At 35.8% G+C, this 27,745-nt stretch overlaps 2 protein-coding genes across 2 annotated transcripts; one reads left to right on the plus strand and one right to left on the minus strand.

Annotated features, from left to right (window-relative positions):
• The first annotated feature begins 548 nt into the window (after window positions 1-548).
• Window positions 549-11,326, plus strand: LOC128993232 (uncharacterized). Its single transcript, XM_054416999.1, has 4 exons — window positions 549-623; window positions 8,533-8,698; window positions 9,289-9,440; window positions 10,021-11,326. Exons 1-4 carry the CDS (start codon window positions 558-560, stop codon window positions 10,474-10,476), a joined length of 840 nt encoding a protein of 279 aa, XP_054272974.1. The 5' UTR covers window positions 549-557; the 3' UTR covers window positions 10,477-11,326.
• Window positions 11,327-11,621: 295 nt separating this feature from the next.
• LOC128993231 (PI-PLC X domain-containing protein 1-like) lies at window positions 11,622-26,231 on the minus strand. Its single transcript, XM_054416998.1, has 8 exons — window positions 26,168-26,231; window positions 22,099-22,272; window positions 17,497-17,716; window positions 16,709-16,870; window positions 16,261-16,332; window positions 14,711-15,000; window positions 13,644-13,821; window positions 11,622-11,993 (listed from the first exon to the last, which is right to left on the minus strand). The coding sequence occupies exons 1-8, from the start codon at window positions 26,211-26,213 to the stop codon at window positions 11,816-11,818; spliced, it is 1,320 nt and encodes a 439-aa protein (XP_054272973.1). The 5' UTR covers window positions 26,214-26,231; the 3' UTR covers window positions 11,622-11,815.
• Window positions 26,232-27,745: the final 1,514 nt, after the last annotated feature.

Here is a 27,745-nt window from a genome sequence, read left to right on the forward strand (position 1 = left end):
GATTACATTGAAGCCTTATCAGGTGGCTGCAATACCTGATGTTATACAGTTAGGTGATTACACTGAAGCCTTACCAGCTGACTTCCATACCTGATGTTATGCAGTTAGGTGATTACATTGAAGCCTTATCAGGTGGCTGCAATACCTGATGTTATACAGTTAGGTGATTACATTGAAGCCTTATCAGGTGGCTGCAATACCTGATGATATGCGGTGAAGTGATTACACTGAAGCCTTACCAGCTGACTTCCATACCTGATGTTATGCAGTTAGGTGATTACACTAATGTCTTATCAGTTGGCTGCAATACCTGATGATATGAAGTTAGGTGATTACACTGAAGCCTTATCAGCTGGCTGCAATACCTGATGAAATGAAGTTAGGAGATTACACTAATGCCTTATCAGCTGACTGCAATACCTGATTATATGCAGTGTGGTGATTACCCTCGCCTGATGATACATTACCGCCGTGCCGTGTGCCGTGTCTCGTGCGGTCGTGCGGTGCGTGCCCCGCGGTGCGGTATATAGCTGCGGTTGAATCTCACTGCGCCAAACATGTGTGTGAGACTACTGGTTGTAGCTGTACTCACGGTCTGTCTCTCATCTCATACTCAGTGTAACGTAAGTACAAATGAATTTATTTATTGCATCTAAGAGAAATGTGTAACTTTACGAGTTTCTTTCGTTTTGTTTATATCTCAATTGCACGTATTCATTGTAAAATGGTCTGAGAGGTGGTTGAAGTACAGTGAGGTACCCCAGCGAATAGTTTAACTTACAGTCATGACTATTTGCACCGTCGGTCTCCACCAGCTTTGGCTCAATACGCCTACAATATACAGTAGTAAACTATAGAATGTTTGGTACTGTGAATTTGTCAAGTTTCTGTTTATTTTGATGTGAAAAACGCGTAGTATTTGGCAATAACGTATGCTCAAGTTTACTCTCCTGATCTTTTACTTCACAACACCGTGGCATACCCGTGAAACGTAGGATTGTGTCATGCATATGATCTTGATTTTCTTGGATTGGATTTATTCGACGGCTAAGGGTGCATATTTGAAGGTTAAGAACTTCAGGTGAACTGGTATTTCAACCTTGAACTTGGGTTGGACAGGGCCACTTTATGCCCTTGACATAGACATATTTTATTCGTGAACAATGCGCTTTAAATGGCCAAATAATGTATTTTAAAAATAGTTGTTTAACCTCCGGATTACTGTATTATACTATACTTAAAATTGTTTACAATACTTGCATACGGTATAGCAATCCTATGTTGCTGACTTTGGCAACTAGTTTCGGTTCATGTTTTGAACCATCATCAGGCATCAAGGTGTTAGTAATCACTTCATTCGGTCACGATCGATTGTCAATGTCCCTTCGTGTTTTTGTAATGTGTGTCCGTTCCGTGTTATCGTGTTTGTATATGTTTTATTTATTGAACTCTGTTTGTTAACGACCTTCGAATGAAATGATTACTTGACACCTTGAAGCCTGATGATGGTTCAAAACAAGAACCGAAACTAGTTGTCAAAATCAGCAACAAAGGATTACTATATGCAGGTATTGTAAACCATTTTAAGTGTGAATAATGTAAGTAAATACGCTTCGTAAGCACTTAGTTAGCCTTTTTTATATCCCGCAACAGATTGATTCATGTAAATAATTACGATATGTTTATGTTAAATGAAATCAAGTATACAGGAGTTTTATATACAGTATATACTCCCAACGGATATGTTTTACGTTTCCCAAAACATGTCCTTGTTTTTTTTTTTTTTACATTTTTGAAACCTTACCTTGCTCTGAACTGTTTGATTTCATCTGTCTTGGCTGAGAAAGAACCACCTTAGTTGGCCTAACGTGCCGCAACTATCATTTCCTGACCGAAAAAAAAGGTTACAGCGTCCTAAGTGAATAGCAGACGCGGTTTAACATACCACAAGGCTGTATATAATTTCAAAGCTCTTATCAAGAGTTAGGAATTGTATAGAAACAAACTAATCGGAGATAAGATATAGATTTTTAATTAATAACCAACTTAAAAGTAAATCGACTGACTCTTCAACTATGAATTGCAAAGTGGTGTGTGGACTTCCAAAAAATAAGTTTGTGTCATCTGCATTAAATAAATTTAGCTGAACGAAGATGAACTGATTAATATACACAATAAAAAGCAACGGTCCAAGAATACTACCCTGCGGAACCCCGAACATTTTTTATATCCAGTGCTGAAATATTAACAAATTACATTTTTTTTATGCCAAGCTGGAGTTCTCAATACTGGTACTTATTATATTCCTATCATCGTAATTTTGTTATGTAAAACATAAATAACAGTTACATTGTTTTAACTATAATAATGTTAGGTAACTATTTTACAAAACTAATGTTTATTACAAAAGTTATCTTTGTGATTATCCAAAACTATTCATTACAAACTATTTACACCAGACGCTAATTCCTTATCACACCAATGACTAGGCAATCTATTTTTAATTGTTGCACGGACAGCGTTCTTCAACAATACACAGCGCACGCAGTTCTTCTGTTAACCGCTAGGTAGCAGCAGCGTCTCTACCGTTGAATACACCGAGAACTTGATACTTTAAAAAATTAATTTGTAACCATCCACTTCAGGTTCTGCTCTAATTCCTAATCGTGCCCCTTAAGACGTGTTAGAAGAAAAGAATTATACACTTTAAAATGGATTTACAAAGTTATTTCGTCTGTTACTGCGTGTATGAAAATTGCTCTGAGACGCCCGGGAGTTCGCTTGAGTTGGTGGTATATATACACCCGAGTTTCCACTGAGCTGTCGGGAGTGAGTGTTCTGATGGCACAACCAAGCATCGATCGCCTGGTGTTAAGAAACTCGCGGATCTGCTAGAGTAGTGTTGTCAGCGTTCAACCAACTCGATATGGCTCTCGATGTTCTGCACTCGATTGAGCTAATGTCTGAAGTTGTTCGAATTGCGAAATTTGTCAAATTGACGTGTTTGTTGAGCTAAATTAAGTCACTCCCATGTATAGGCACTTGCAGATGTGAGTTTGCCATGTTTTTGTAAAAATTTGCATTTTTCTATTGCTGTTAATACAGTATTAGTGAATTTCCCTAATTAGGGAATAAGCTATTTATTATATTGTACTAGACTGGGAGAATAAGCTGGGTAATCTTTTGACAACATAAACGTTTATATCAATATTTTTCTACTCACCATTATGAGTTTGTTAAACTAAATTATGTAAATTCTTTCTTTCGTAATTTTGTATAATAGTCCAGTAAAATAAGACATTTTGGTATGCAAAAGGTCGGGTAGTTCTGATTTTTGGATATGTTGTTAGTATTGGGCCCATAACATAAAATCCAAGTTATCCACCTCGAGATACTGCCGCTCGCCGCGGGGCGCGCCACTTGTTATCGAAATATCAAAACTATGGCAATTCCTATTGTTTTTCACTCAATCTTGCGAACCGTTAAATTTATCGAAAATTTTATATTATTACATTAAAGAAGAATAAATTTGTGACAGTTTAAGCCCAACAGCAAGTATGTAGCGTAAATAATGGTCAAAATACAGATTATCAAAATAAATAAATTTTCCAAATACGTATAAAAATTATGGGTTTTCAATATTTCCACAATATAGTTGTTTGAAGCAAACACCGTATTGATTCAGAGAGTATGCCAGTTTATTTGCTATTAAATAGAAAATAAATGAAAGAATGAATGAAAATACCCCCACCTCAGCAAACCTGCAGACTAAGCGAATTTCCATTTGCTTGATTTGATTTTTACAAACGAATTTAAATAACATTAGGTTTAACTGGTACCTAGGTTTGCTGCTATAGGGAGGGTAATATATTATATAACATAATAATAGTATGATAAGAAACAAATAAATTTACCCAGTTTTATAAAAATGTGTCTATAAATAAGGAAAAAACAATAATTAAAAATCTTCGCTATTGTAATAACTTGAGGTTTTTACATTTACATTTTTTAATGTTCTCCGTAACCAATAACTGTAAAAAAACATTTTAATGAACTAAATTATTTGTTTTTAAGCTCTACAAAATGGTTTGGAGATACATTGTAAAATTGTATGTTTTCAGGGTCAAAAATACCAAAAACCTGTTTTTAACGAAATACCCCATAAAGCAACCGTTCCCATGGCCTGATCATGCTTCGTGAACTCGTTTTAATAAATGTAGGTTTACATGCCGAAAAAAAGACCTTCAAAATATACCTTCAACGGCAAAACTATTCTTCCCAAAGCTGTCAAATGTTTATACATAAACATTTAAGCTAAGCTTTGGGCACAATACTTTCACATGAAAACAAAATAAAACAGTTTAACATAGTTAACAGTTTATTGAGGCTGAAAGATCAGGAAAAATAAAATCTTCCAATTACAATCACTCTACAGATCTTCCATGCAGCGGGTAATTTTTCAACGCCAAGTGCGCCCATCTATACAGGACATGCTGAATATGAATTGAAATACATGATTGATATTGAAGAACACAAAAAATTCACAAAGATCGGAAATTTCACTACAAGACGTACAGACAAGTTCTGGTGTGGAATTTGGTCTGATACTATTGTTCAAATGGATGAGTAATAATAATTTCGTGCTGTGTAGAGTATACTTCAAAGTTTTACTTTCATACGTTGGCAATAAGTTGCGTACACCTATTTGACCTTGAACATAGTTTTGGTAATAAATTATAATACAAATAATAAAATATTAATGATAAAAATGAGTAAAAATAGCTTGCATGTCTACAGGGCTACAAATGGTTCGCATATTGAGGTGTGATAGTGTTAAAATAACTTTTATTTTATTGACTTTCATTTAATGTATCAGCATAGCCTTCTCTATGGTATCAGTCGTTGAACAGTAGTTTGTATCTAGTACAATAAATAAATAAATTTTCAAACTAGGTGAGTTTTTTGCAGACCCCGGCTCCAAAAAAAATAATATTTTACTTAACTGTATCCAAAAAAGTTATTATCGTCCGTTAGCACGATGATTCCCAAAAATCATCCGATTTAGTGGAATTTGGTACAAACATTACTTTTATTTGTGAATCAAGAGATGAACTATTTATCATTTAATTTGTATTGTAAGTGACTTAGCCTATTATAAATCATTGAATCATGTAAACGTACATTTATTTATTAAAACGAGTTATTACCCCAACAGCACAATGGGCTTGCTGGGAACTTGTTCCAAGTCCATTGGCCCAAGTTCCCAAGCCTGGTTTAGACTCAGGGACCAAAGTCTGTAGGCTTGGTTTTGACTTGTTTTAGAGACCGAAGTTGGCAGTTGTTCAACTTGTTATGGGTTTGGCTCCCCAAGTCCAACCCAAGTCCCAACCCCAAACCTACAGTGAACTCATGGGCACAAACCCACTCTAAGCTTGGAATGATGGATACAAAACGGGTCTGGTGGATTAAGCAGGCTCATTATGGACTTGTTCGGGACTTGGAGACCCAAGCCCAATTTTAGTAGGCTCATATTGGACTTGGCTTAGACTCATATTGGAATTGGTTTTAGCACATTTTAGACTTGGGCAAACAAGCTCACACTGATAAATTAAACAGGCTCATTATGGACTTGGAAACCCAAGCCCGCTTTTAGTAGGCTCATATTGGACTTGGCCTAGACTCATATTGGAATTGGTTTTAGCACATTTTAGACTTGGGCAAACAAGCTCACACCTATAGACTCACTCAGAACTTGGTACGAAGTTTTATATACTTCAATTACTGTCATGATCATAGTGATAATAATAATAATTATTATTATAATAGGCTATAGTAATATTAATATAATTTATACCTATTTAACATATAAGCTGTTTCACACCATTCATTTGCTAGCCCACATTTTTTCTTATAATTAATTTTTTACCAAGAAAGATTTATGATAAAATGAAGCCTTTTTTATGAGTGATCTTGAAAAAATATTGGTTATATATGAGGTTTAGAAAGCAAGACATTCACATTTCAAGACAGACAATTTATTAATATAATAAATACAATGCCCACTATCTTCCACTTCACCTTCAACTTCTTTTCTGAACCCATCAACTCCACCGCCTGCTTCAGAAGATCTATAAAAAATACAATTGCATTAGAATTATTTGGTTTATTAAAATTTATCATTTAAATCATTTTTCATTATTTTTATTTGTTATTATAATTATTTGATTATTTGGAATTTTTTGGTGTTGCAAACACAGGGTGTTAACTTACCTTTGTTTTTAAAATTGTTATCAAACTTTTATTTCTTACTATTTTACTTTTATACGTAAACTAATGGTTTGGCCTGTTTTTATCTGTAGACTAGGTTAAGGCATTGACTATAATGGTTAAGGTTAAACCATGGTTAAACACAAATTTTGGCACTGTTCTGTTGAGTTCAGCAGTAGACTATTAGAGTATAGTATAGTGAGTGACGTTGTCGATTCAGTGAAGCGCTGAGTATGTCAAAGGTTAAAGCACAAAAGGTTTAGGCTATAAACAAAATTCTACGGGTTCTTGATGCAATGAAATTAATTGTTTGCTTAGCTTACTTATATCATCATAGTCTTACCAACACAAGTATATTTTTTATCAATGGAGTTTAAATCTTACCTTTACAGGAATCCCTTAATTCTTCTTTGCTTCGTCTTGGTATCAAAACCATAAACAAAACTCACAACTAGTAACGAAACGAGTAACTCACAACACCAGAACTAGTGAGAACTGACAACTGAGAGTGAGGAAGTCTAAATCCAACAAAAATGGTGGTTCAGCACAAAGAAACAGGTTTTAGAAGCGTTCTGGGTAGGGGTGGAGGGAAAATTCTTTTGTCATATGGCACTGCTCACTTTAGACTCACATGAACAAGCTTGTCGTGGGTCTGGTTAGGTGTTTAAATTGTGGACTTGGCCAACCAGGTTACATACGTAAATAAAACAAGTTTAGTTTTGGCGCATTCACACAAGTTCACTTAACCAAAGCTGTTTTAAATTTGTAGTGGGTTCCAAACTCCAAGTTTGTCATACCAATTCAGAAATATGTAAAAACCAAGTTTGGTCCAAGCTCACGTGCTGTCTGGGTAAAAGCATGATCGGCATGATAAGGCCATAGGAACGGTTGCTTTATAGGTATTTTGCCGGTAAGAATATTTTTTTTTTTCATTTTTAACCCTCAAAACATACAATTTTACAATTGTATCAATAAAGAATTTTGTAGAGCTTAAAAACAAATAATTTAGTACATAAAAATGTCTTTTTCAGTTATTGGTTACGGAGAAAATTAAAAAATGTAAATGTAAAAACCTCAAGTTATTACAATAGCGAAGATTTTTAATTATTGTTTTTTCCTTATTTATAGACACATTTTTATAAAATTGGGTAAATTTATTTGTTTCTTATCATACTATTATTATTTTATATACTATATTACCCTCCCTATAGCAGTAAACCTAGGTATCAGTTAAACCTAATGTTATTTAAATAGGTTTGTAAAAATCAAATCAAGCAAATGGAAATTCGCTTAGTCTGCAGGTTTGCTGAGGTGGGGGTATTTTCATTCATACTTTCATTTATTTTCTATTAATAGCAAATAAACTGGCATACTTTCAGAAATCAATACGGTGTTTGCTACAAAAAACTATATTGTGGAAATATTGAAAAAAACCACAATTTTTATTCGTATTTGGAAAATTTATTTATTTTGATGGTCTGTATTTTGACCATTATTTACGCTACATACTTGCTGTTGGGCTTAAACTGTCACAAATTTATTCTTCTTTAATGTAATAATATAAAATTTTCGATAAATTTAACGGTTCGCAAGATTGAGTGAAAAACAATAGGAATTGCCATAGTTTTGATATTTCGATAACAAGTGGCGCGCCCCGCGGCGAGCGGCAGTATCTCGAGGTGGATAACTTGGATTTTATGTTATGGGCCCAATACTAACAACATATCCAAAAATCAGAACTACCCGACCTTTTGCACAGCAAACCCATTTTTTCTGACAGATTTACTGGACTATAAATTTATTTATAAATATTTTTAATTTTTTGTTTTCACCTTCTGTATACTGGATATACACATAGGTTTGTCTGGTCAAAGTCTATGTATTTGGATGGATAATGTTTTTTTACTTAAACATTGTAAAGTTTTTGACAAAAAAATTTATGGTTGATTAATCAGTACTGTAATATAAATAGATCACTATGCATCAATTAGAGAATGAATATATTTTAGACAGAAATTATGGTACCTATTATTTTTTATTGACTTAGTACAGAAATAAAGTTTGGAATATAAATTGATTCCTTAAAATTGATTTCAAAACCAAACTGAACATTTACTATCCTTACTCCATAGTTAAGAATTTATTCTTGAATAGTCTAAATTGATCATGTTTATTTTGACAATTTATTGTCAAAAGATGATGTTTTGTAATTCTAGAGTTTATTTCACGACAAAAAAGCGAATCGATTTAATTTGTTCCAACCAGGCTCAGAGTCAAGACTACCATGAGGAGGACAGTGAGGGTGAGAGTGAGAGGGAGAGAGAGATAGCTCAGCCTGTAGGAGTGACAGAGACAGAGATACAACAAGAAAGACTAAGGCTGGCTGCATTGGAAGCTGAGCTCAGAGAAGAGCTGAAACTGGCTCGGAATGGTAAAGCTCTTGATTGTATTACAATTTTATGAATATCATAACAAATATTACAAAAAAAGTCAAACACTGGATGTGATACACTTGGGGGCTCAAAAATATTCTTCCGTTGTATTCATCCACTCCATGCCATTGCCATTACATTTGAATTTTTAAGGTTTTTGAGATTTAACAATTCAAACCCTTGGTCTTGTACTATCTAACATAATTTTTTGTTTGGTATCATCACATCATTTAAGAGCCCAATGACAATAGAGATCGATGTTGGCATCTGAGTCTGGAACTGATCAGCTTGAATTGAACCCGCAATCCTAAGATTACCATTCTTGGTTACACAGGTAATTTGGAAACCTTATAAGCCATGTTTGTGTTTTAAACTTTCATTCTTCTGAATTCCACAATTGAAATTTATTAGAACTCTTCCAGTTTTTGAAATCATTATTATTATTTGGTTGCTCAGCCTGGATGGCTCCCTTGGGATGAGGTTTAAAATGCCTCCACTGTTTTATCTCGTATCTATTCATCACAAAAGTAGGCTATATAATCACATTTTCCAAGACCCTTCATGATAATGAAACTCTGTGTTTGTCTAGGAGGAGGATATACTGAGCAGGATGGTCCAGGAGCTATCCCGGGTCTGGCTGGACAGGACTATCCAGCTTTTACCACAGTCCCCCGAACATCCTTCACCTGTGTGGGGAAACTGGTACCAGGATACTATGCTGACATCCAGGCACGCTGTCAGGTATGAAAAACAACCAGTTCTAGAGCAGTCATTCAATTACTCTTACATTGGGGCTCTAAGACCCTTAAACCCCCTAGGGTTTGTGCTGGTCCCTACCAGACCCTCTATCCAGGAGGATTGTGGGTGCCCTAAGATCCCTTACCCTCTAACCCTCTTGAGGTCAATAAAGTTCTTACCGGTGTACTTAAATCACACTAAAATCTAGATGGACACTTTAACACACTGACCACACTTGCTGGAGAGTTACCCACCCAGGACAGGCCCTAGCAACACAACTTAATCGCTTAATCCTTCCGAGAAATATTTTGGTTGATTAACAAAGGGAACAAAGAACTTCCTAACTTTTCATAAAAAATTTATTGTTTTTACCTGGTGAGTTTCAAAAACCTATGTATTTTACGTAGGGTAACCACAGAGAAGTATGGCACGGAGGAAACTTGCCGATGAGGCAACCGTGCGCTTTCAGCTCTAGTATGTTGCACCGGGAATAATTCCTGGGAATTCCTGAGTATTTTTTGCATTAACAAGTATTTTTATCCATAACTTTCTCATCTATTCTTAAACTAATATTGCCTCACAGGTTTTCCACATATGTGACGCAAGCGGGGCAAAGCACTCATTTCTGTGTCCGCGGGGAAGTCTGTTCAACCAGAAGTACCTCGTCTGCGACTGGTGGTACACCTCCGAGTGTGGATCAGCTGATGGCCTGTTGTACCAACACGACTTCAACAGAATAGACAGCGGCAAAGACACACAACAGGAGTACATACACCAAACAGATGTTCAAGAACATAACCAATACTTCCCCAATGAAGACAACTATATTCTGGTAGAGCCTGATATTTTTCAGAGTGCTGAAACTGGAGTTCCGAATCGAGAAAAGTATGAAAGTTCTAGAGATAAAAATGAAACTACACCAAGTGAGAGTAAAAGAGTTTTGGATGGAAATGCAGGAAATAACACAAGAAAAATTGAAAATACAAAGTTAAACCAGAGGAACAAACCTCAAGAAAATGTAAACACAGATTATTTTTAAGATTAGATAAACACTATATGAACAAATACATTGCTTACGGTTGTTACTCAAAAAGTAATTTTTATTTTGATATAATTTTCACCGAATAGCCTTTAATTAATGACATTATTTCTTGATGCATCTTCTTCTTTAACATTTACTCTATGCGCATGAAAAATCTAGATTTAATTGTTTTGTGGTGTGATGGGAGAAGAGGTGTGCTGTAATAAACCATAATTTAGCATCTACTATGTCCACATGCGAAATACCAAAATTTTGCAATAATAGTCGGAAATTTCACTTAGCTTTTTGGTAATTATTGGTGAAACAATTCTATTATTTTTGTCACCTATAACTTCCTCCCCAAGTATGTTTCAGCCAGGCGCTAGGAGGACATGGATAAGTGTTATTTCCTTCAATCGTTCTAATATTTCAGATAAAGTTACAAACATAATATGGTATCATCAGCTATCTCTGTTAACAAATATTATTTTTTCAAGCTCGCTTTTTGACAAAATTAGCGCTATTTTACTCACTTTTTTTAATAGTTCTGATAACGTTACTAAAATAGTAGGGTGGATTCTCAGTAACCGATTAATCAAAATATTATTAATTTATGATGCTGCCTGTAAATGGAAATACCTGACCTGTGGAATAGTTATTTTATTCGCTTTTTCTTGTTGTATTTCAATGTGATAAACAATTTTATTATAACTATGCGAATTCCTTACCACTCTAATGCAATAGGGAACTTCAGCAATAAAACATGGATAAGTGTTAGCAAAAGACCTCATTTCTGAATTATCATACTTAAATCCAAAATCCTTATATCTTCATGTTAATTGTATCGTAGGAACCATGATAAGTATGCATCAGGTGCCAATCAAAATAATTAATATGATGAAGATAAAATAAATACTGTAATGGATATTTTTTTATATTTAATGTCACCAATGAAGAATCCTGATCTCGGTAAAGTAAAAGTGGCATTCTTCACAAATTACCCTTTGTATTTGAGCAACAAAACTGAGATAAGGTAGGGGTCTACTTAAAATTACTTAACCTAACCTTACATTAAGTATTTGCCCCTACCCTAAATATTATAATTTTTAATATGAACTCAACAGTTGATTTATAGTACAGGAAAAATTAGGATGTGTACATGTTTTTACAACTTTTTATACCCTATCCTGTTTTGTTATGTATGTCAAGTAAACAAAATAAGATCACAGTTTTTACAAATCATCTTAGTAAATCTGCTTCCAATTCAGTGTGAACATTTTCTTCAATGATATCTTTTTGAATATGCTGTTCCCAAAGTGTACTTTGACATATTGATCAGGTGCTCAAAGACTCAATATCACATTAGTTCGTATCTCTTGATGGTGTTTCCCTTCTCAATGTTTGCTGTGATGGCGATGTCAATCACGTTGTTTCCGAGGAAGAAATCACTCGCGACGATGTTAGATTGGGACCACCATCGATCTCTTAGCCACTCTGTAAGTCGTGGGTTGACTTCTTCCGCCATTGTTCGTAAACTGGAATAGAAAAATATTATGAAACTTATCTTTATGAAATGCATGGTAACAGTCAGGGCTGGATAACTATGGGATAGTGCAAGAACATCTTGATGATTTATTTATAGTTTGAACCGGTACAGGGAGAAGACGGCAAAGCGAAGGCAAAGAATGAGATGTTTTTACTTCCCTTTATTTCAGCGAATTTCTCTATAGGAAAGTAGCTATTACCGTAGTTGGCACGGGAAGACCTATAGGCTCGGGACTGATTTACTTTTTCATTTTTATGTCCCCAGGGCCAAAAACACCATTCGTTCAAATTTGTATATACGTATTTATAGATACGTCTGTGAATGTGATAACTTGAGTAACTTTTGTTTGATTTTGATGAAATTTGGTTTAAAGGTCAGGGGAAGGTGGGATAAACTTGAATGAGTTCGCAAATCAGCATGATCAGACCATGGGAATAGGGTTTTACAGGGGGGATTTATGGGGTAAAAATGTTTTTTTTTCATTTTTTACCCTCAAAACAAAAAAATTCCCAACTTCTCTCTAGACCTTTTAAAGAGAAAAAAAAACAGATGATTTTGTATTACAAAGTGTTTTTGTACGGTTATTGGTAACGGAGAAAATTTTAAAAATTTTAAATTTAAAACTCCCTAGTTATCCTTATGGAGATTACTTAAAAATGTAGTTTGCATTATTTATGGATTTATTTTGATCTAATAACTTAGCAAATTTATTTATTTTATACTATTTATTTATTTATTTTATTAATTTTAATAAAAATCACACTTTATTAGTTTCCCTGTAGCAGCAAACATAGGGACTCGTTAAACCAAAAGTTATTTCAATGAATTTAATTGAAAATCAATACAGGCAGATGGAAATTCGCTCAGTCGGCAGGTTTGCTGCGGCGGGGTATTAGTACCTTCTTTTAGTAACTAAGTAATATGGGAAATTCACTAAAATAATGTATTGAGTATGATGGGTAGCTGAATAATTACAGGGCTCACCTCCTAATCAGACAGTTTTCTACACTATACATCGCGCCACTCATCTTACACACTCATCTCCATTCATACTTGGCTTAAAATATCTATTCGTATGGTCGCTATTCCAATATAAAGTATTAAAGTAGTAAAGTACACACAGTCCCTTTGGCAAACCTCTACATCCGAGCCTATCCCTTTGTAGTTGTTAGTACTTACAAAATGCATGTTACATGTTACAACTACTAAATATTATTTCCCTGTTTGTAAATATTTTACAAATATCGTTTGTTATTGATGGGACTTATTTTGAATTTGTGATTGCTACTAAGTATGAGCTGCCAAAACATAGCAAAACCAACATGAAATAACCTATAATTGATACTTCTTGCACTGGGGAGGTAGATTTTCATCTTAAAAATGAACAAAAAGTGAGCTGACTTTCAATAAAGTAAATTATGTTCATGTTAAATCACTTATAAGTTCTCATCCTCCAATACTACTATACATTCTTCAAAACTCGTATGTTCATTAAGGCCAAATAGTTGATTTATTTTTGTAGTTATAACCATAGACTAAACAACACCTTTAATTTATGTTATAACTTTAAACTCACTTTCTAATGGTGTTAAATAACAGAGATTGTAGTGAGTCCACACAATTGCTGTATCAGTCTCACCTGGAGGTAGGCTTGAACAGCAGGTCTTGCTGTCCTGGCGTCAGTTGTGCCATGGCGGCCCACAGTTTGCGCCGGGTGTTCGTCTCGTTCATACAACTCTCTAGAAACTCCTCCAAGCCATCCACCGTCTGCTGATTACCCCACATCTGCATCAACGGAGGCCACATCCACGGATGCTCTAGGGACAGACCACCAAGACATTAGAGGACAAACAACACACAGTTACTTGTCCAAAGTTATATTGTTTAATGGGTTGCTATACAGATTTCCTGTCACTGACTAATTGTTCAACAATGTCCTTTCTTCACACTTTTTGACCCTAGCCTGTTAATGTTTTACACATTACTTCAAGTTAGGCATAGAGGGTCACGCCATTATCATTTAGCCAAAGCATTGGAAGGTACAGAGGAAACTCGCTTACGACTATGCGCTTTCAGCTCTAGATTGTTGAGTTGGAAATATATTTATGATGATTAAAGAAAGAGCACAATCAGTGAGCACTGTGCGGTAATTCCTATCGCACCGTCTATTCCTCTACCATGAGCGCTGTAGTGCATAAGGGCGAGGAGTGTTGGACTTTGCTCTAGACACCAACAACCATGCTAGTCACCACTTAAGTGCACCATTGAGTGTTTCCTCTATACAATCCTTCTCTGTGGCCAAAGCCATTGGTGAAGTGGAAGAGTTGATCCCAGGAACTCAGGGGCCGAAGCCCTGCGTTATACCACTAGACCAGCTCATTCCTCATAACTGATTGATAAAACTCAAGTTTCACCTGAAATGGTACAAGAACAGAATAAACACTGTGTCAAGAAGTCTTACTGAGCCAAAAAAAACATTGTGTTTGAATCTCTATTGTATACTTCAGAATATAGGAGAGCTGTTCAAAACTTCATCTCCACTCAGATTCAGACAAATCTGAACTTTTTTGCTGTTTCTCCTCACTATCTTATTATTATGAGCTAGTGGAGGTCCTTGCCAATAATCTGCAGTTAACTAATCCTTACAATTACTTTTTCCAGATATCTAAATCCAATCAGAAGAAGAGCGTTTGAAATACCACTCACTTTTAGCCACCTCATTGTCTCCGTAGGTAATGATGAGTTGTTTTTCTTGCTGCCATAGAGTATCCAGAGTGGGCCAAGTTCCGGTGAACTCTATCGCAACATCCTTCAACTCTCTCTCTAACAGTTCCACCAACCGGTTGTGACGAGGGTGTCTCCCGGCGAATCCTACTGGGAACCGGTGGAAGTCTACGATTACGATCTCGCCCTTTGCCTTTTGCAGGAATTGCTTGATCTCTCGCAGAACAGGGACTAGCGGCCGAACTTTGATCAAGTCGTGGTTCACCCAGAAACTGTCGATAGTGCAATAACATACAAAAGTATTGAAAAAGACAAATCTGAGCAAAGGAATTGTTTCAAAAAAGTCTATTGTTTCAGTGCACTTCAGAGCATTGCATTACTCTTATTTTTGTGAAACTTAACAACTTGATTTTTCAAGTTATTTCCACTACAAAACAATGATTTTTTTGTTAACTGAGTACGTTTATACTAAATGCTATGAGGTATACGGTTGGAGATTGCATATCTTTGAAGGAAACTGAGGGGGTTATGGCTAACTTAAACAATAGGTGGAGAATGGGTTTCATTTCAATGTTTACTTGTAAAACTAATATACTTTTTTTACTTTCCATTGTTTAAACTTTAAAAAAGTTTAAAACTCTGAGTTTTTTTTTTTTATTGATACACCACCTAAATAATGTTTAAAAGACACTATTGATGACATATTAACACGTTCGCTACTGCAATAGTAAGAAAATTTCCATTCACATGGACCAGCGACGCACATATGCGACGGCCGGTTTCCACCCATAGACTGCTGTCGCATATATGCGACGGCTAGTCACATTAAAATAGACTGCCGACGCATATTTGCGTCGGGGTTCTAAGGTTATTAAAATGCTTATATCTTTGTGGTGGTATATTTGAAGGCACTGAATACCCTGCAGTGGTCTACAGAGATGTCTGATGCACAACTGCGTCGCTTGGTCTGTGGATATGATGATTGGTGACGTCATATAATAGTTGGAAAAACTGGTCTTTACTTTTCTGCATCACTGTATGTATGTATGAAGTATGTATGCTGCATTATCCTATGTAGCTTTTATATTTGTTCAGTTATAAACTGTTCTTGAATAATCTGTTTATAATCTGTGAATAATCTGTCACATATATGTGACGTTTAGTCTATTTTAAGAAAACTATGATAATTTTTACTATTTTCTTCGCTGTAGACCGGGCGTCGCAAATATGCGACATTATAAAAGGTTATAAAAAATACAAAAGAAACAAGAATAATTTATTTACAAACACGATTGTAGCGTATTACAATGTAAATGATCACTGTTTTACAGGTTTTGGCCTGTGGTCTGTGTGTACTGTTATCCAAGTGACAGCCGGTCTATGTGTAAGATTCAAATGTACACCTCGGTCTGTGGCAATGACCGCGGCGTCGCATATATGCGACGCTCAGTAGCGAACGTGTTAACTGAACAATCGTATTAACTACATTAATTTCTTACAAATTTTAAATTCTAAAAAAAATCAAGGCATACCTTTTTTCAAGATCAATATGCTCTGTTCTGTTTTGTTTCGTTGGGTATATGCCAACTCTGAGATCAATATACCTGGTAACAAACAAACAAAAAAACCATCATGAAATGGCTAATAAATGCTGATTCCAAGGGCACCACCAGAAACTTTTAATGCAGAGTGATTTACAGAGGGGTATGGGGGGTGAAAGAAAGAGGAGGTCCATGACCCTCCCTTAAAAACTTTTGAAAATAAAGAGCTAAACACGAGATTTTAATGTGTTTTTTGAAAGCGTTGGTTACAAAAACTCTTATTAAATAACAGAAAATACCTAATTTTTGATCTTCCATGCTTGAAGGGGGTCTCATACACCCTGCCACTCTCTGACTTGGGTATATCAATGTTTTTAAATAGTTCTTTGTGGAAGTGAATAATTTTAAACTACATTTACATGGAATTACATCGTGTTACCTGATACCATACACCAGCTGACTCCACACGTCCTGATCCTGGGTAAGGACGTATCTCGCCAGAGTGTCCTTCAGACTAAGTGTGTCACCTCTTCTGTAGCAAGCGGAGTTGTGCGTGCCGGGCCACACGAGAGACGTTATTGTCAGCCCTCCGATGGACAAACTAAACCGAAAATAAACCGTTGAATTAAAAATCAACTCTAAGCCCCAAACCTATTTTATTATTTTCTTTAAATTATTTTTTTGGGTTATGTCTTTTTTATATTTATTTCAACACAAAATGTCCATTTAACAAAATCCGTGTCCTACTATACTAATGTAATAGAAGCAAAACAGGTGTTGTGTGCAATCCCTAAACTCAATAGCGTCAACTTCCACCTAAGCCGGAATACGTTTATTTAACGTGGGCCCTCCACACCAGCTAAACCACACTATTGGATTGCACATGTACAGGATTCGGACATGGGCATGTGGACAAATATCAATGCTTAGCTACCATGCCACCGTCGCTGAACACGCCAAGTGCCGCTATAAGCGCACTATTGCTCGCAGGTGAAATTCATGAATAATATCCCCGACCTATTCTGTGGCTTAGGTTATAAGTGTAGACCATCATGCTCTAAACAAAGCATTAAAATACATTGAGCTTGTTATAAAAGAACGGGATCACCTAGTGCTTAGTCTAATAAAAAGATAAAAATGATTCCAAATTGTATAAATATCAACAACCAGTAACAGACTCTAAAAAGATCAAGTATAATAACATGCAAAAAACAATCACTGTCAGACCTGTTGTCAGACATCCACGTTGGTCGGATTTTAAGACATTCCACTTGCTCTAGGGATCCATTCCTGTAGGAGCCGATCCAGAACGGGAGACATTGATCTCCCGCTGGAGATTCTGGATCTGCCGGAGCTCCGAGTTCCCAGGCTCCCAGATTTGGACGACCCAGAGTGATGTTGGTCTGGTAAATACCTTCTGGGTGATCCTCCGTGAGAAGGTGAACAACTGGCAACATATAAAAGAATGAGATGGGAACTTTGGTGGATTTTAATTTTTTCTCTGGAGGGAGAGGATATAAGTAAAACCACAGAAAAGTAAGGAACAGCAGATACACTCTGTGGTGTCAAGCACTATTGATGAGTGCTGGTGTCTAGGGCTATGTCCAACACAGTCCTCTCGCCATCATGTAGGCTACTACAATTCATTCACGGTGAAGGAAGACCTATGCCCTGTGAAATAGGCATTTCCGCACAGAACTCGCCATTCAAGCTCTTTCCTTGCTCGTCACAAGTATATTTACGACGCATCATATTAGAGCTGAAAGCCACAGTTGTCTATTAAGCGTGTTTTCTCTGTACTTTACTTCTCTGTGGTAAAACACAGAAAGCATGATAATCCAAAAGTTTTTCTATAATGTTTTTTTTTACAATAGTGAAATGTTAACATTTCTTCACTGAAGACCACCATAGACTAACCAACACAAGTAGACTTCTAATCCCACTATAAACTTTGAAGCTCCTTTTTCTGTCTAGTTCATGTCATTTTAGGGTTAATTTTATGATTTGTGCTTTACTGTTTGGTTTTACAACGAGGGGACGAGTTATTGTTTATGATTAAATAGTTTTATTTGGTTAAACGAGGTTTCAAATGACTGAAATTACATGAAACAAATTGTAAACAAAACACAACCTCTACAGTGCACGGACTGAACTAACAATAAAATTGGCTTTAGCTGTTCTATAAAGGACGAGAAATTTACTACGGGAGTATGTTTTATCTATGCTATAACTCCTACTATTATTTCCTGAAATTCTGTCCTTAGAAATACTATAATGTTACATTTTACACATCCAATGATAGGTATAAAATGTTTATGGTACTCATATAGGTATCAATAGTGGTTTCAATCCATAATTTGTAGGGGAGGAATTGGAGGTTGGTATAAATGTTTCACTCATCATATAGTTTGAGAAATTATATGCTGATGAATATTCTGATATGAAATCATCAACTATACCGGTAATCAATGATCATTGTAAATCCTGCATCTAAAGCAGGAGAGAGTGAAGAAAGAAACAATCAAGGACTCTGATACAATAAAACAGATTTTTAAAATATAAAATTTATCTATGATTATTTATTTATTTATTTATTTATTTATTTAAATGCTACAATACAGACTTACGTCCAATTACATTGCAGCATAGTACAAATACTCATAATACAGCACATACTTTGTGTGAACACGTGTCAAAATGTCTTTTCTTCATCATGTAGGCAACAACACAATATTAAATAAATAACACTTTATATAAACAACAGTACAACAACAACAGAAAATGAGCAACTTAAATTAAATTGAAAGACAACAAATTGAATTGAGACAAAAGCCATGGTACTATGAAATTATTCTTAAAATAAATTATCATTCAACAACTGATTTCTGTAAGAGGCTAGGGTCGAGTTGAATAAATCAATACCCTGGGGTAATGTATTATAAAGCCTCATTAAAACATTGGCAGGAGACTGGGCACCCAGGCAAGTCCGGGCGAATGTAGGAGCGAACAAAACACGGACTCTGGACGAGGGACGAGGCACGAGGAAAGATAACAGCGATAAGATCTCGCTATCATCAACTTTTCCATTGACCAATTTGTGGAGAAATGTCAGCATTAGTACATCCCGTCGACTCTTTAAGCTCTTCATTTCGAACAGATCCAGTAATATAGGATATGATATGTCATATGTGAAATAGCCGAATCTTTTGAAAAATAGATACCGTAGGAATTTTATTTGGATTTGTTCTATCATCTCAATGAGATAAGCATGATGTGGATACCACACTATTGAACCGAATTCAAGTCTAGACCTAACCAGGGAGAAATATAGTAGCTTGAGTCCATATATGCCTTTCAGGAAATTCCCAGATCTGAATATAAAACCCAAGTTACGATAAGCCATCTTACAGGATTCAGCAATATGGTCTGCATACGAAAACTTGTCATCAATTGTAATTCCAAGATCTTTGGTTTTAGAAAGAGATTGAAGGACAGCACCATTCATTGAGTAGCGAAAATTAATGATATTCTGCGTACGTCTTGTGTACCTCACGACAGCACATTTATCTGGATGAAATTTTAAACCCTTATTACTCCAGCCTACTAAACGATCTAGGTCTTCCTGAAGAAGTATACAGTCATTAACAGTGTTTATTTCTTTGAAGACTTTTAAATCATCAGCATATAGAAGAACTTTACTATGATGAATACATTCAACAATGTCATTAATAAAAATTGTGAAAAGTAGAGGACCTAAATTAGTCTATTAATCTATATCTATATCTATATCTATTATTCTAATTTCTAACAAAGCTGTCCAAAGAATCAACAATGATGTTGGGTAGGTCAATGAGTGTAATTGAACCGTGTCCAAAGTAGTGATGTGACGAGTCGGGTACTTTCCTGACTCGAGACGTTCCGAGTTCGTGTGAGTTCGGCATTCTCCGTACGAGTTCGTTAGTTTTGCGAGTCGGCCGACTCGGTACCGGCCAATAGCTTGTCAGCTTTACGAGTCGACTCGACTCGAGACGTTCCGAGTTCGTGTGAGTTCGGCATTCTCCGTACGAGTTCGTTAGTTTTGCGAGTCGGCCGACTCGGTACCGGCCAATAGCGTGTCAGCTTTACGAGTCGACTCGACTCGACTCATGACGTTCCGAGTTCGTGTGAGTTCGGCATTCTCCGTACGAGTTTGTTAGTTTTGCAAGTCGGCCGACTCGGTACCGGCCAATAGCGTTGAATCTATGCGAGTTGACTCGTAAAGCTGTGACGCTATTGGCCGAAAGCGAGTGCGAGTAAACTCGAGTCAACTCGTTACGTCCCGAGTTCGTTAAGGTTCGGCTTTCTCCGTATGAGTTCGGTTTCTTGACTCGGCTTTTGCGAGTCGGACTCGAAACGTTACGAGTTCGTGTAGCTTCGGCAATCTCCGTACGAGTTCGCAAAAGAACTCGAGTTGGAATTGAGTTGACTCGAGTTGACTCGACTCGGGTCTTGACTCGAGTCAACTCGACTCGCCAACTCAACTCGTCACATCACTAGTCCAAAGCTCATAACGTCGTAACAGGATGATGAAGAATTAATGATGCACAGTTAGTGAATCACTCCTACAGTTTGTACTCAGTGGCGTCATTTCACCAAATCCTTGGGGGGGGGGGGGGGCAAACACCGGGGCCCAGCAAACGGGGGGGGATTTCGAAACAAAAAAGAGGGGTTTAAGCTTATTTTAATTGTCAAAAGCACTTCAAATAAAGACAAAATTATGAGTAAAACTTATTTAAATATAGGCAGAAAATTAATGAAACTAACAATTATTGACAACAGACAGAAACATAATAATTTGTTGGTAAGTTAGTCATCTAAGAAACGTGATCAATAGTTCCATGATGTATTAATATTATTTTTGTAATAAGATTTATGATCAATTTCTCTTTTACAACATTTAGACCTATAGCAATGAATACGGTTGTATTCATAGCCTATAGTTTATAACAGTTTAATTTGGGTTTTAAATAAAACACAAGTATTTGGTACTTAAAAGCAAATCAAATTTTATTATCAATAAAATAATTTGACACAATTAATTTGAATGTGCTACTGAAACTCTAAAAAAATATGTTTGTTTCTAATTACTGTAGAAGAATAGGCAGATTTTTGTCTGCCGTGCTTTTTAGGATTTGACAGGAGAAAATATTTGTATAGCTAGTACAGCATATTTTTTTCTCTAGCCCAGGAACCAGGTGGGGGGCAAATGCCCCACCCCTGCCCCCAAAAATGACGCCCTGTTTGTACTTGACCCAGTTGGGTCAAAAACTGAATTTCTTTGTGTATTAATTTGTTAATTTGAGAATGAATTTTACTAATTTCTATGCCACAGGTATTTGGAATTAAGTAATCATAAACACTCCTAAAGGAAAATCCCACAAATATCTTTATATCCACCCCAGTTGCATTTATTCATGTTTTTTCTTTTTGTAAGGGATCAAACCAAACCCTGGTTTTGTTGCTATCTAATGTTGATCTGTTGTTAGAAAAAACATCATTAAATAGCCCAATGACAAATGGAATCTGGGTCTGGTAACGATCTCTCTTGGAATCAAACCAGCGATCTTCAGATTTGAAGGCGAGCACTATAACCACTCAGATACCTAGAGAATGTTAGTATATGCTGGGGACTGAACCCGCCCCTCTTTAACGGAAGTCTGAAACTTTATAACGACTAGCAACACATCTAATAATACAAATTAGAGGATTAAAATTAACCATGGGGTCCTGGAATGCTGCATAACCATGTTAATTATTCAATAAATTCAATTAACTTGCACTCTATCTTACCTGGAGCGATACTGGTGTTTACGGATGGATCGCTAGTGAACAAAGCCACTTCCTCAACGTCTTCTGCCCAGTTAAGTTGAAGCTCTCGGTCTATTAGAGCAGCACCATGGACAGGTGTTCGGTAAAGTGCAGAAACGGTCAGCCATATTGGCTCCGTCTCTAAGCTCTGCAGTCCTGGAATGTTCATAGATAATGTGAGAAAAATTGCTTATGCTCTGTGTTAGCCCAGTAATCAAGTTCACTATCCGCGTAATCAAAAGGTCATTTTGATCCTGAAAAAGGCAAAGGCTTTTTGAAGGTTCAAAACTGGACTCAGTCATACCAGAAACAAAAGAACCCTGGGCCATTTCGAGCCGTGCAGGGAATGGTACGCCACACCTACCGGCGTGAACTACGTGATCTTTTCGTTTCTGCGCAGGTTGTTTTGTTCTTGGGATGTCTATAGTCAGTTAGCTACACAAGGCGTACTCCATTCTACACTCATCACCCTTTATCCATATTCAGAATAAACCAGCAACCATTTTATTGTGCCACTGTTTCAATGTATTGTTGATGCTATTATCATATTGATATTGTAACAGTACAATGGAGTTTTGACAAAGAGAAATTCAGAAATTGTATTTTTACAATGGAATTTTATCTAGAAGCAAAAATATGTTTACAAATTTTCTTGTCTGAGGTCAAAAACTATAATTGTTGAGATAGTTTACAGAATTAAGCTTTTGTATGGAAAAGAAACTGATTGAGTAGGAATTACTCAACTAACCGCAACTCTCATCAAAACAACACAAACCTCCAAGACCAAGACCAAGACGAACCTCCAGCAAGTAAAAGAGCTCTGGTCTAAATAGTGCACAGTGTACTTAATTTTTCCAAAGGAGGTTCTTCATAAGAAAGTATTAGAATGCTACCTGTTCTTTCATTATACCACAATGTCAAGAAAAATACATTAATGTAGGTATAGAAATATACCGTACTGTAAACTTAGATAATTACATTGGAATGAAATGAACTTGCTTAGCACTTACAATTATGCTTATTGCAATTGAGAAGTACTTATAGTACCCTTAGTTCTTTCTAAAAGTTAGCCTCTCATTGACTTTGAATAGATCAAGTACCGGTACACTTCTTATCCTTTTTTCAAAATTGAAACTCTAATTGTTTTTTATATTGTCTCCTTTGAACGCACAACTTTTTTACAAAATGTTTCATTCTTATTTTATAGAACATTTGACAACCTTTTGGTTTATTTTTTTGTTATAATCTATGGATTATTATATAAGTCGAATAACGAGAAGAACTAAATTAGACCATGAGCCACCAATATGAAACCCTCCCCCCCCCCGTGGGAATTTATGACTTATACTTTTTTTTGTTGGTATTACCTACCAGATTAAGAATTCAGTTGTTTGCCTCTTTTAAATTACAGCGTATTCCGGAAAATAAAGAAAAACTGTTCAATTTAAAAACCGTTTTATTAAAATTACATAAGGGTAGCCTACGTTAATTACTGGTGAAATATTTTTTTATGGACTTCTTCAGTATATATTCAAAGGCTTCAAATGAAAATAAAAAAGTTAAAAAAAATACCCCCGCTGCAGCAAACCTGCAGGCAATGCGGATTTCAAATTCGCCTGAATTGATTTTCAATTAAATCTATTTAAATAACATTAGATTTAAAGAGTACCTCTAGGAAAGCAATTTTAAGAGATTCTAATTAAATTAAATAAATTTTATTTGAGACATTTTAGACGTAAATTTTACTGGAATGTAAGGTTTCAGTAAAATTAACGTCTAAAACTTCATTTTCCTCGTATCAAAATCGGATTTGCGGCAATAATTTTATTTTTTTAAATCTCTTTAAAATAATGTGCCGATTGAAATGGGTTGCCATTTAAAAAATTTCAACCCTGTTTGTGGGTGGGGGGTGAATTTCAAAATATCACCAAAAAACAACCTTACATTACCCTAGAAACGTGTATTGAAGCTTGTTTGAATTTATGAATATTTGTGCTGATACCATTCATTATTTAGCATGTTAACCCATTGTTCTTTATTTTTACCATCAGCTAGGATTTTTTTCCAATCCCGTGGGATCTTGACTTTGGACATCTCATTAAGAACGTTTCTCCAAATCCTCTTCTCTCTTTCAATGTTTTAATAGTTACATCTAAATAGGTATCCGCAATAAAGTATATCCTGCTGAGTTTTGGAAAACGGCTGAAGGCAATCTGTGCTAGTTTCTGGAATATTAGTAAGAACCTAAAAGTAAGCCATACCGTAAATTGCATACATACATTATTCAATCTTGAGAGGTTCGTCTATACCCTTGTTCTCCAAAGCATGGAGCAGTTTGGCCTTTTCTGTTTTGGTTGGGCATCCATCGACAGTGGCTGATGCCCATGGTACTGGATCTAATGGGTATGTCATCAGCTTCTCACGGTTAATATCACGTTCTTGGGACAGCAGTAAAACTCCAGAAAAATATTTTTTATTGCTCTTATCTCAACTAATCTGTTTGCATGCAGCTTTCCCTAGATTATCTACATTGAGTAAATTGTCTTACACCGATTCGGGTACAGGTCTTTCAGCTGATAAATAAACAGACCATATAGGAATTCTGATCACAGTTTTCAACTTCAAGCAGAATAATGCATCGTTCAAAAGCATCAAGTACAGTACTTGCAAAATACTTTGCTCACTTCGTTTCATTTCATTTGCTTGCATGTCACTGAGAACAATCTGATGACCACCATACTTGCATTTTTAAATTCTAACTTGCTGTGGGCCCGTCCTACGCACAGGAATCAACTAATCAAATCAAAACAAACTAAAAAATCTATACCTAAGGACCCATGCTGCACTGCGGCGTTAAAATAAATATTATATCCTAGAAATAATCAAATTGATTATTTTTGATTGTGTAATACAGTATCTTAAACTTAACTGATTCAAACGATCAAACGATCAATAGCTCAAATTAAAGCCTATAATTGACTGATTATTTTGAGTCTAAAACATATAAAAAAACTTAAACAATACTGGAGCTATTGATATTCAATAATAGAAAAACCTTATATTTTTTTATGTTGGATGTTCACCTTGCGTTTGCTTGAAAACCGTCCGATTTGAATAACTAATATCTTAAATGCAAGCTGGTATTTCACTGAAGGTTCTTAGACCAAAATATATAGGGTTATATAATTAAAAATTGGTAAAATACTGTACAATTTAAATTGAAATACGAATTAAAAAATATATCAAACCTATGTTTTTTTGTCGAGTAATAAAGTAGATAAATATACGATGATGCTTGATGTGAAATATATGTGTGCATACTACCAATTTAAGACCTCAATCATGAAGATCAGACGTGTAGAAGAGCCAAAGAAACTCGGAAAAGAAAAAAAAAACAAATTTAACTCCCTTTAGAAATACATGGGGGGTAAATTTAATTTACGTATAAGCCGAGTGGGACTGTTGGTAAATATATACTGAGTCTTGATGTGAAATCTGTGCGTGCATACCTTCAATTTGAGACCTCAATAATGAAAATCGGGTGGGTAGAAGAGCCAAACGAACTCGGAAAAGAAAAACAAAATTTAACTCCCATAAGAAATACATGGGAAAAAAATTTTGTTTACGTATAAGCCGAGTGGGACTGTAGGCAACTATATGCCGATGCTTGATGTGAAATCTGTGCGTTAATACCTTCAATTTGAGACCTCAATCATGAAAATCGGTCGGGTTGTAGAGCCAAACGAACTCGCTAAAGAAAAAACATTTTTTTAAATATATATATTCATGATATTTTCGTGTTTTCCGGAACATGCTGTAATTCACAAGTGGCAAACACCTAAAACCTTAAAGTACATGTCAATACAAACCAAAAAATGTATATGTCGAAAATTCCCACGGGGGGGGAGGGGGGGTAAACGCCAGCCTCCGCTCTAAATAGTTAGCTGCAAAACACCCTTCGTAAACTGTGCAGAACTAACTTTACAATTGAATCAGCTGATCCATAAGGATGATAAATCTCGATGTTTAATCTAAGATACAAGTTAATTACCAGAGAGTTTAGTCAGCCAGATGAGAGACCACGCGAGCAGTTCCATGAGAGACGAGTGACAAGGACTAACAAAACAATTGGTTCAACTCTCTACTTCCTCACAGGGGAACAGCTGATCATTTGTAATTGATACCTCTCTACCTACACCAGTGGTGTCATTGCCAACGGACCCCAATCCATAGTCGGATCTGATGGTTTTGTAATCAAACCGTATCCAATAAATTGAGTTTTATTTACTAAACCATTAAAATACATTTTTATAAATGTTCACTACGTTATGTTATAAAGATCAACCTTTACAACCCTCTTTTACTGTGTCTGGTAATTTATTTTTTGTAGAGGGAGTGCGCTGGTCTAGAGGTAAAGCGAGGGACTTCTGTCCCTAAGGTCCCGGGTTCAAATCCTGCCAAATCACCAATGGATTTTATCTAAGTTATATTGCCACAAGCCGGAGGTCTAGCCTGAAGTAGTGTGAAAAACAATCCCGGACTCGTGCCTAGCAACCTAGGACAAAAAATTTAAATAAAAAAAAAATAATGTGGCAAATAACTAATGTCTACAATTACAAGCAATTTATTTTTTATATTAGTATAGATAAAAATATTAATTTATTTGCCATTCCGTTTTTCAAGAACTTGAATTATATTAAATTATACAGGGTGGCGCAAAAAGGATGGTCGGATTCGAACTGTGTAGCATTAGTAGTTGGGGGAGGTTCGGGTCCACTACCGGCCGTCTGTAAGTCGACCATAGTACCCAATTTGCAGCGATATGGTGCAGTGGACGGTCGAACACTGCATTTTAGCTGTGGAACAGTTTTTTCTTTTTTTTCAGAAACAGTGAATCTTTTTTTTCTTCGTAACGGCTGTTTCGACAAAATTTTGGCGTAGCCCGTATGGGACTGGTTCCTGATCGCAGATCATATCACATTGGATGACTGCATCTCGGACAACAGGGTCCATCGTGGTAAATCTACTGGACGGCAGTTACTCCTCAAAACATGGAGACCGTATGAGCGTCAGTACTTCAAAGTCCGCTACGTTCTATTTATTAATTTTTAATTTTTTTATGGTTTTATCGACATAGCCTACTAGCAAATTTGTAACTTACAAGGTTATTTTTTGCAATAGGGAGTTTAAAAGTGTCCAGAAACGTAAGTCAGTAAAATTTATCCGTAAAATCATTTGTGTTATGTTCATTTTAAAACCGACCATCCTTTTTGCGACACCCTATACCTTTGTTTTTGTTACCTAGTTTTTGTCAGTAGGATGTTTGTGTCACCCCAGGCATTTAGCCACCTTGTGTGGAATCTTCAAGAGTCTTCTTTTGATTTTTCATTTTCTTATCACTAACCCCATACAAAACTATTAACACATACATGTGTCACCGATGTATCACACAAACATCTTACAAGAACTCTTGTAACACAACAAAGGTAAATCTAATAAATATTCATTTATGAAACACTACAATATTTCTAGTGTTTGTTCAAGTAGCATAAAATTATAAATACAGAATCAGGAGTGAGGGAATTAGGGGCTTGTCTAGTCATCAATTCAATCTTCTCTTCTGGGAAAT

This window comes from Macrosteles quadrilineatus, unplaced genomic scaffold, assembly GCF_028750875.1.
Source record: "Macrosteles quadrilineatus isolate MER2022 unplaced genomic scaffold, UCM_ALF_1.0 Scaffold_4__1_contigs__length_99947679, whole genome shotgun sequence".
Taxonomy (NCBI): domain Eukaryota; kingdom Metazoa; phylum Arthropoda; class Insecta; order Hemiptera; family Cicadellidae; genus Macrosteles; species Macrosteles quadrilineatus.

Coding starts and splice junctions, on each gene's coding strand:
- LOC128993232 (XM_054416999.1), top strand. CDS start 558: ATGTGTGTGAGACTACTGGTTGTAGCTGTACTCACGGTCTGTCTCTCA. Junction 624..8,532: donor CATCTCATACTCAGTGTAAC/GTAAGTACAAAT, acceptor TGTTCCAACCAG/GCTCAGAGTCAAGACTACCA. Junction 9,441..10,020: donor ACATCCAGGCACGCTGTCAG/GTATGAAAAACA, acceptor ATTGCCTCACAG/GTTTTCCACATATGTGACGC.
- LOC128993231 (XM_054416998.1), bottom strand. CDS start 26,213: ATGGAACTGCTCGCGTGGTCTCTCATCTGGCTGACTAAACTCTCTG. Junction 22,273..26,167: donor CTGGCTGACTAAACTCTCTG/GTAATTAACTTG, acceptor TGAACATTCCAG/GACTGCAGAGCTTAGAGACG. Junction 16,871..17,496: donor ACGTGGATGTCTGACAACAG/GTCTGACAGTGA, acceptor TTTTCGGTTTAG/TTTGTCCATCGGAGGGCTGA.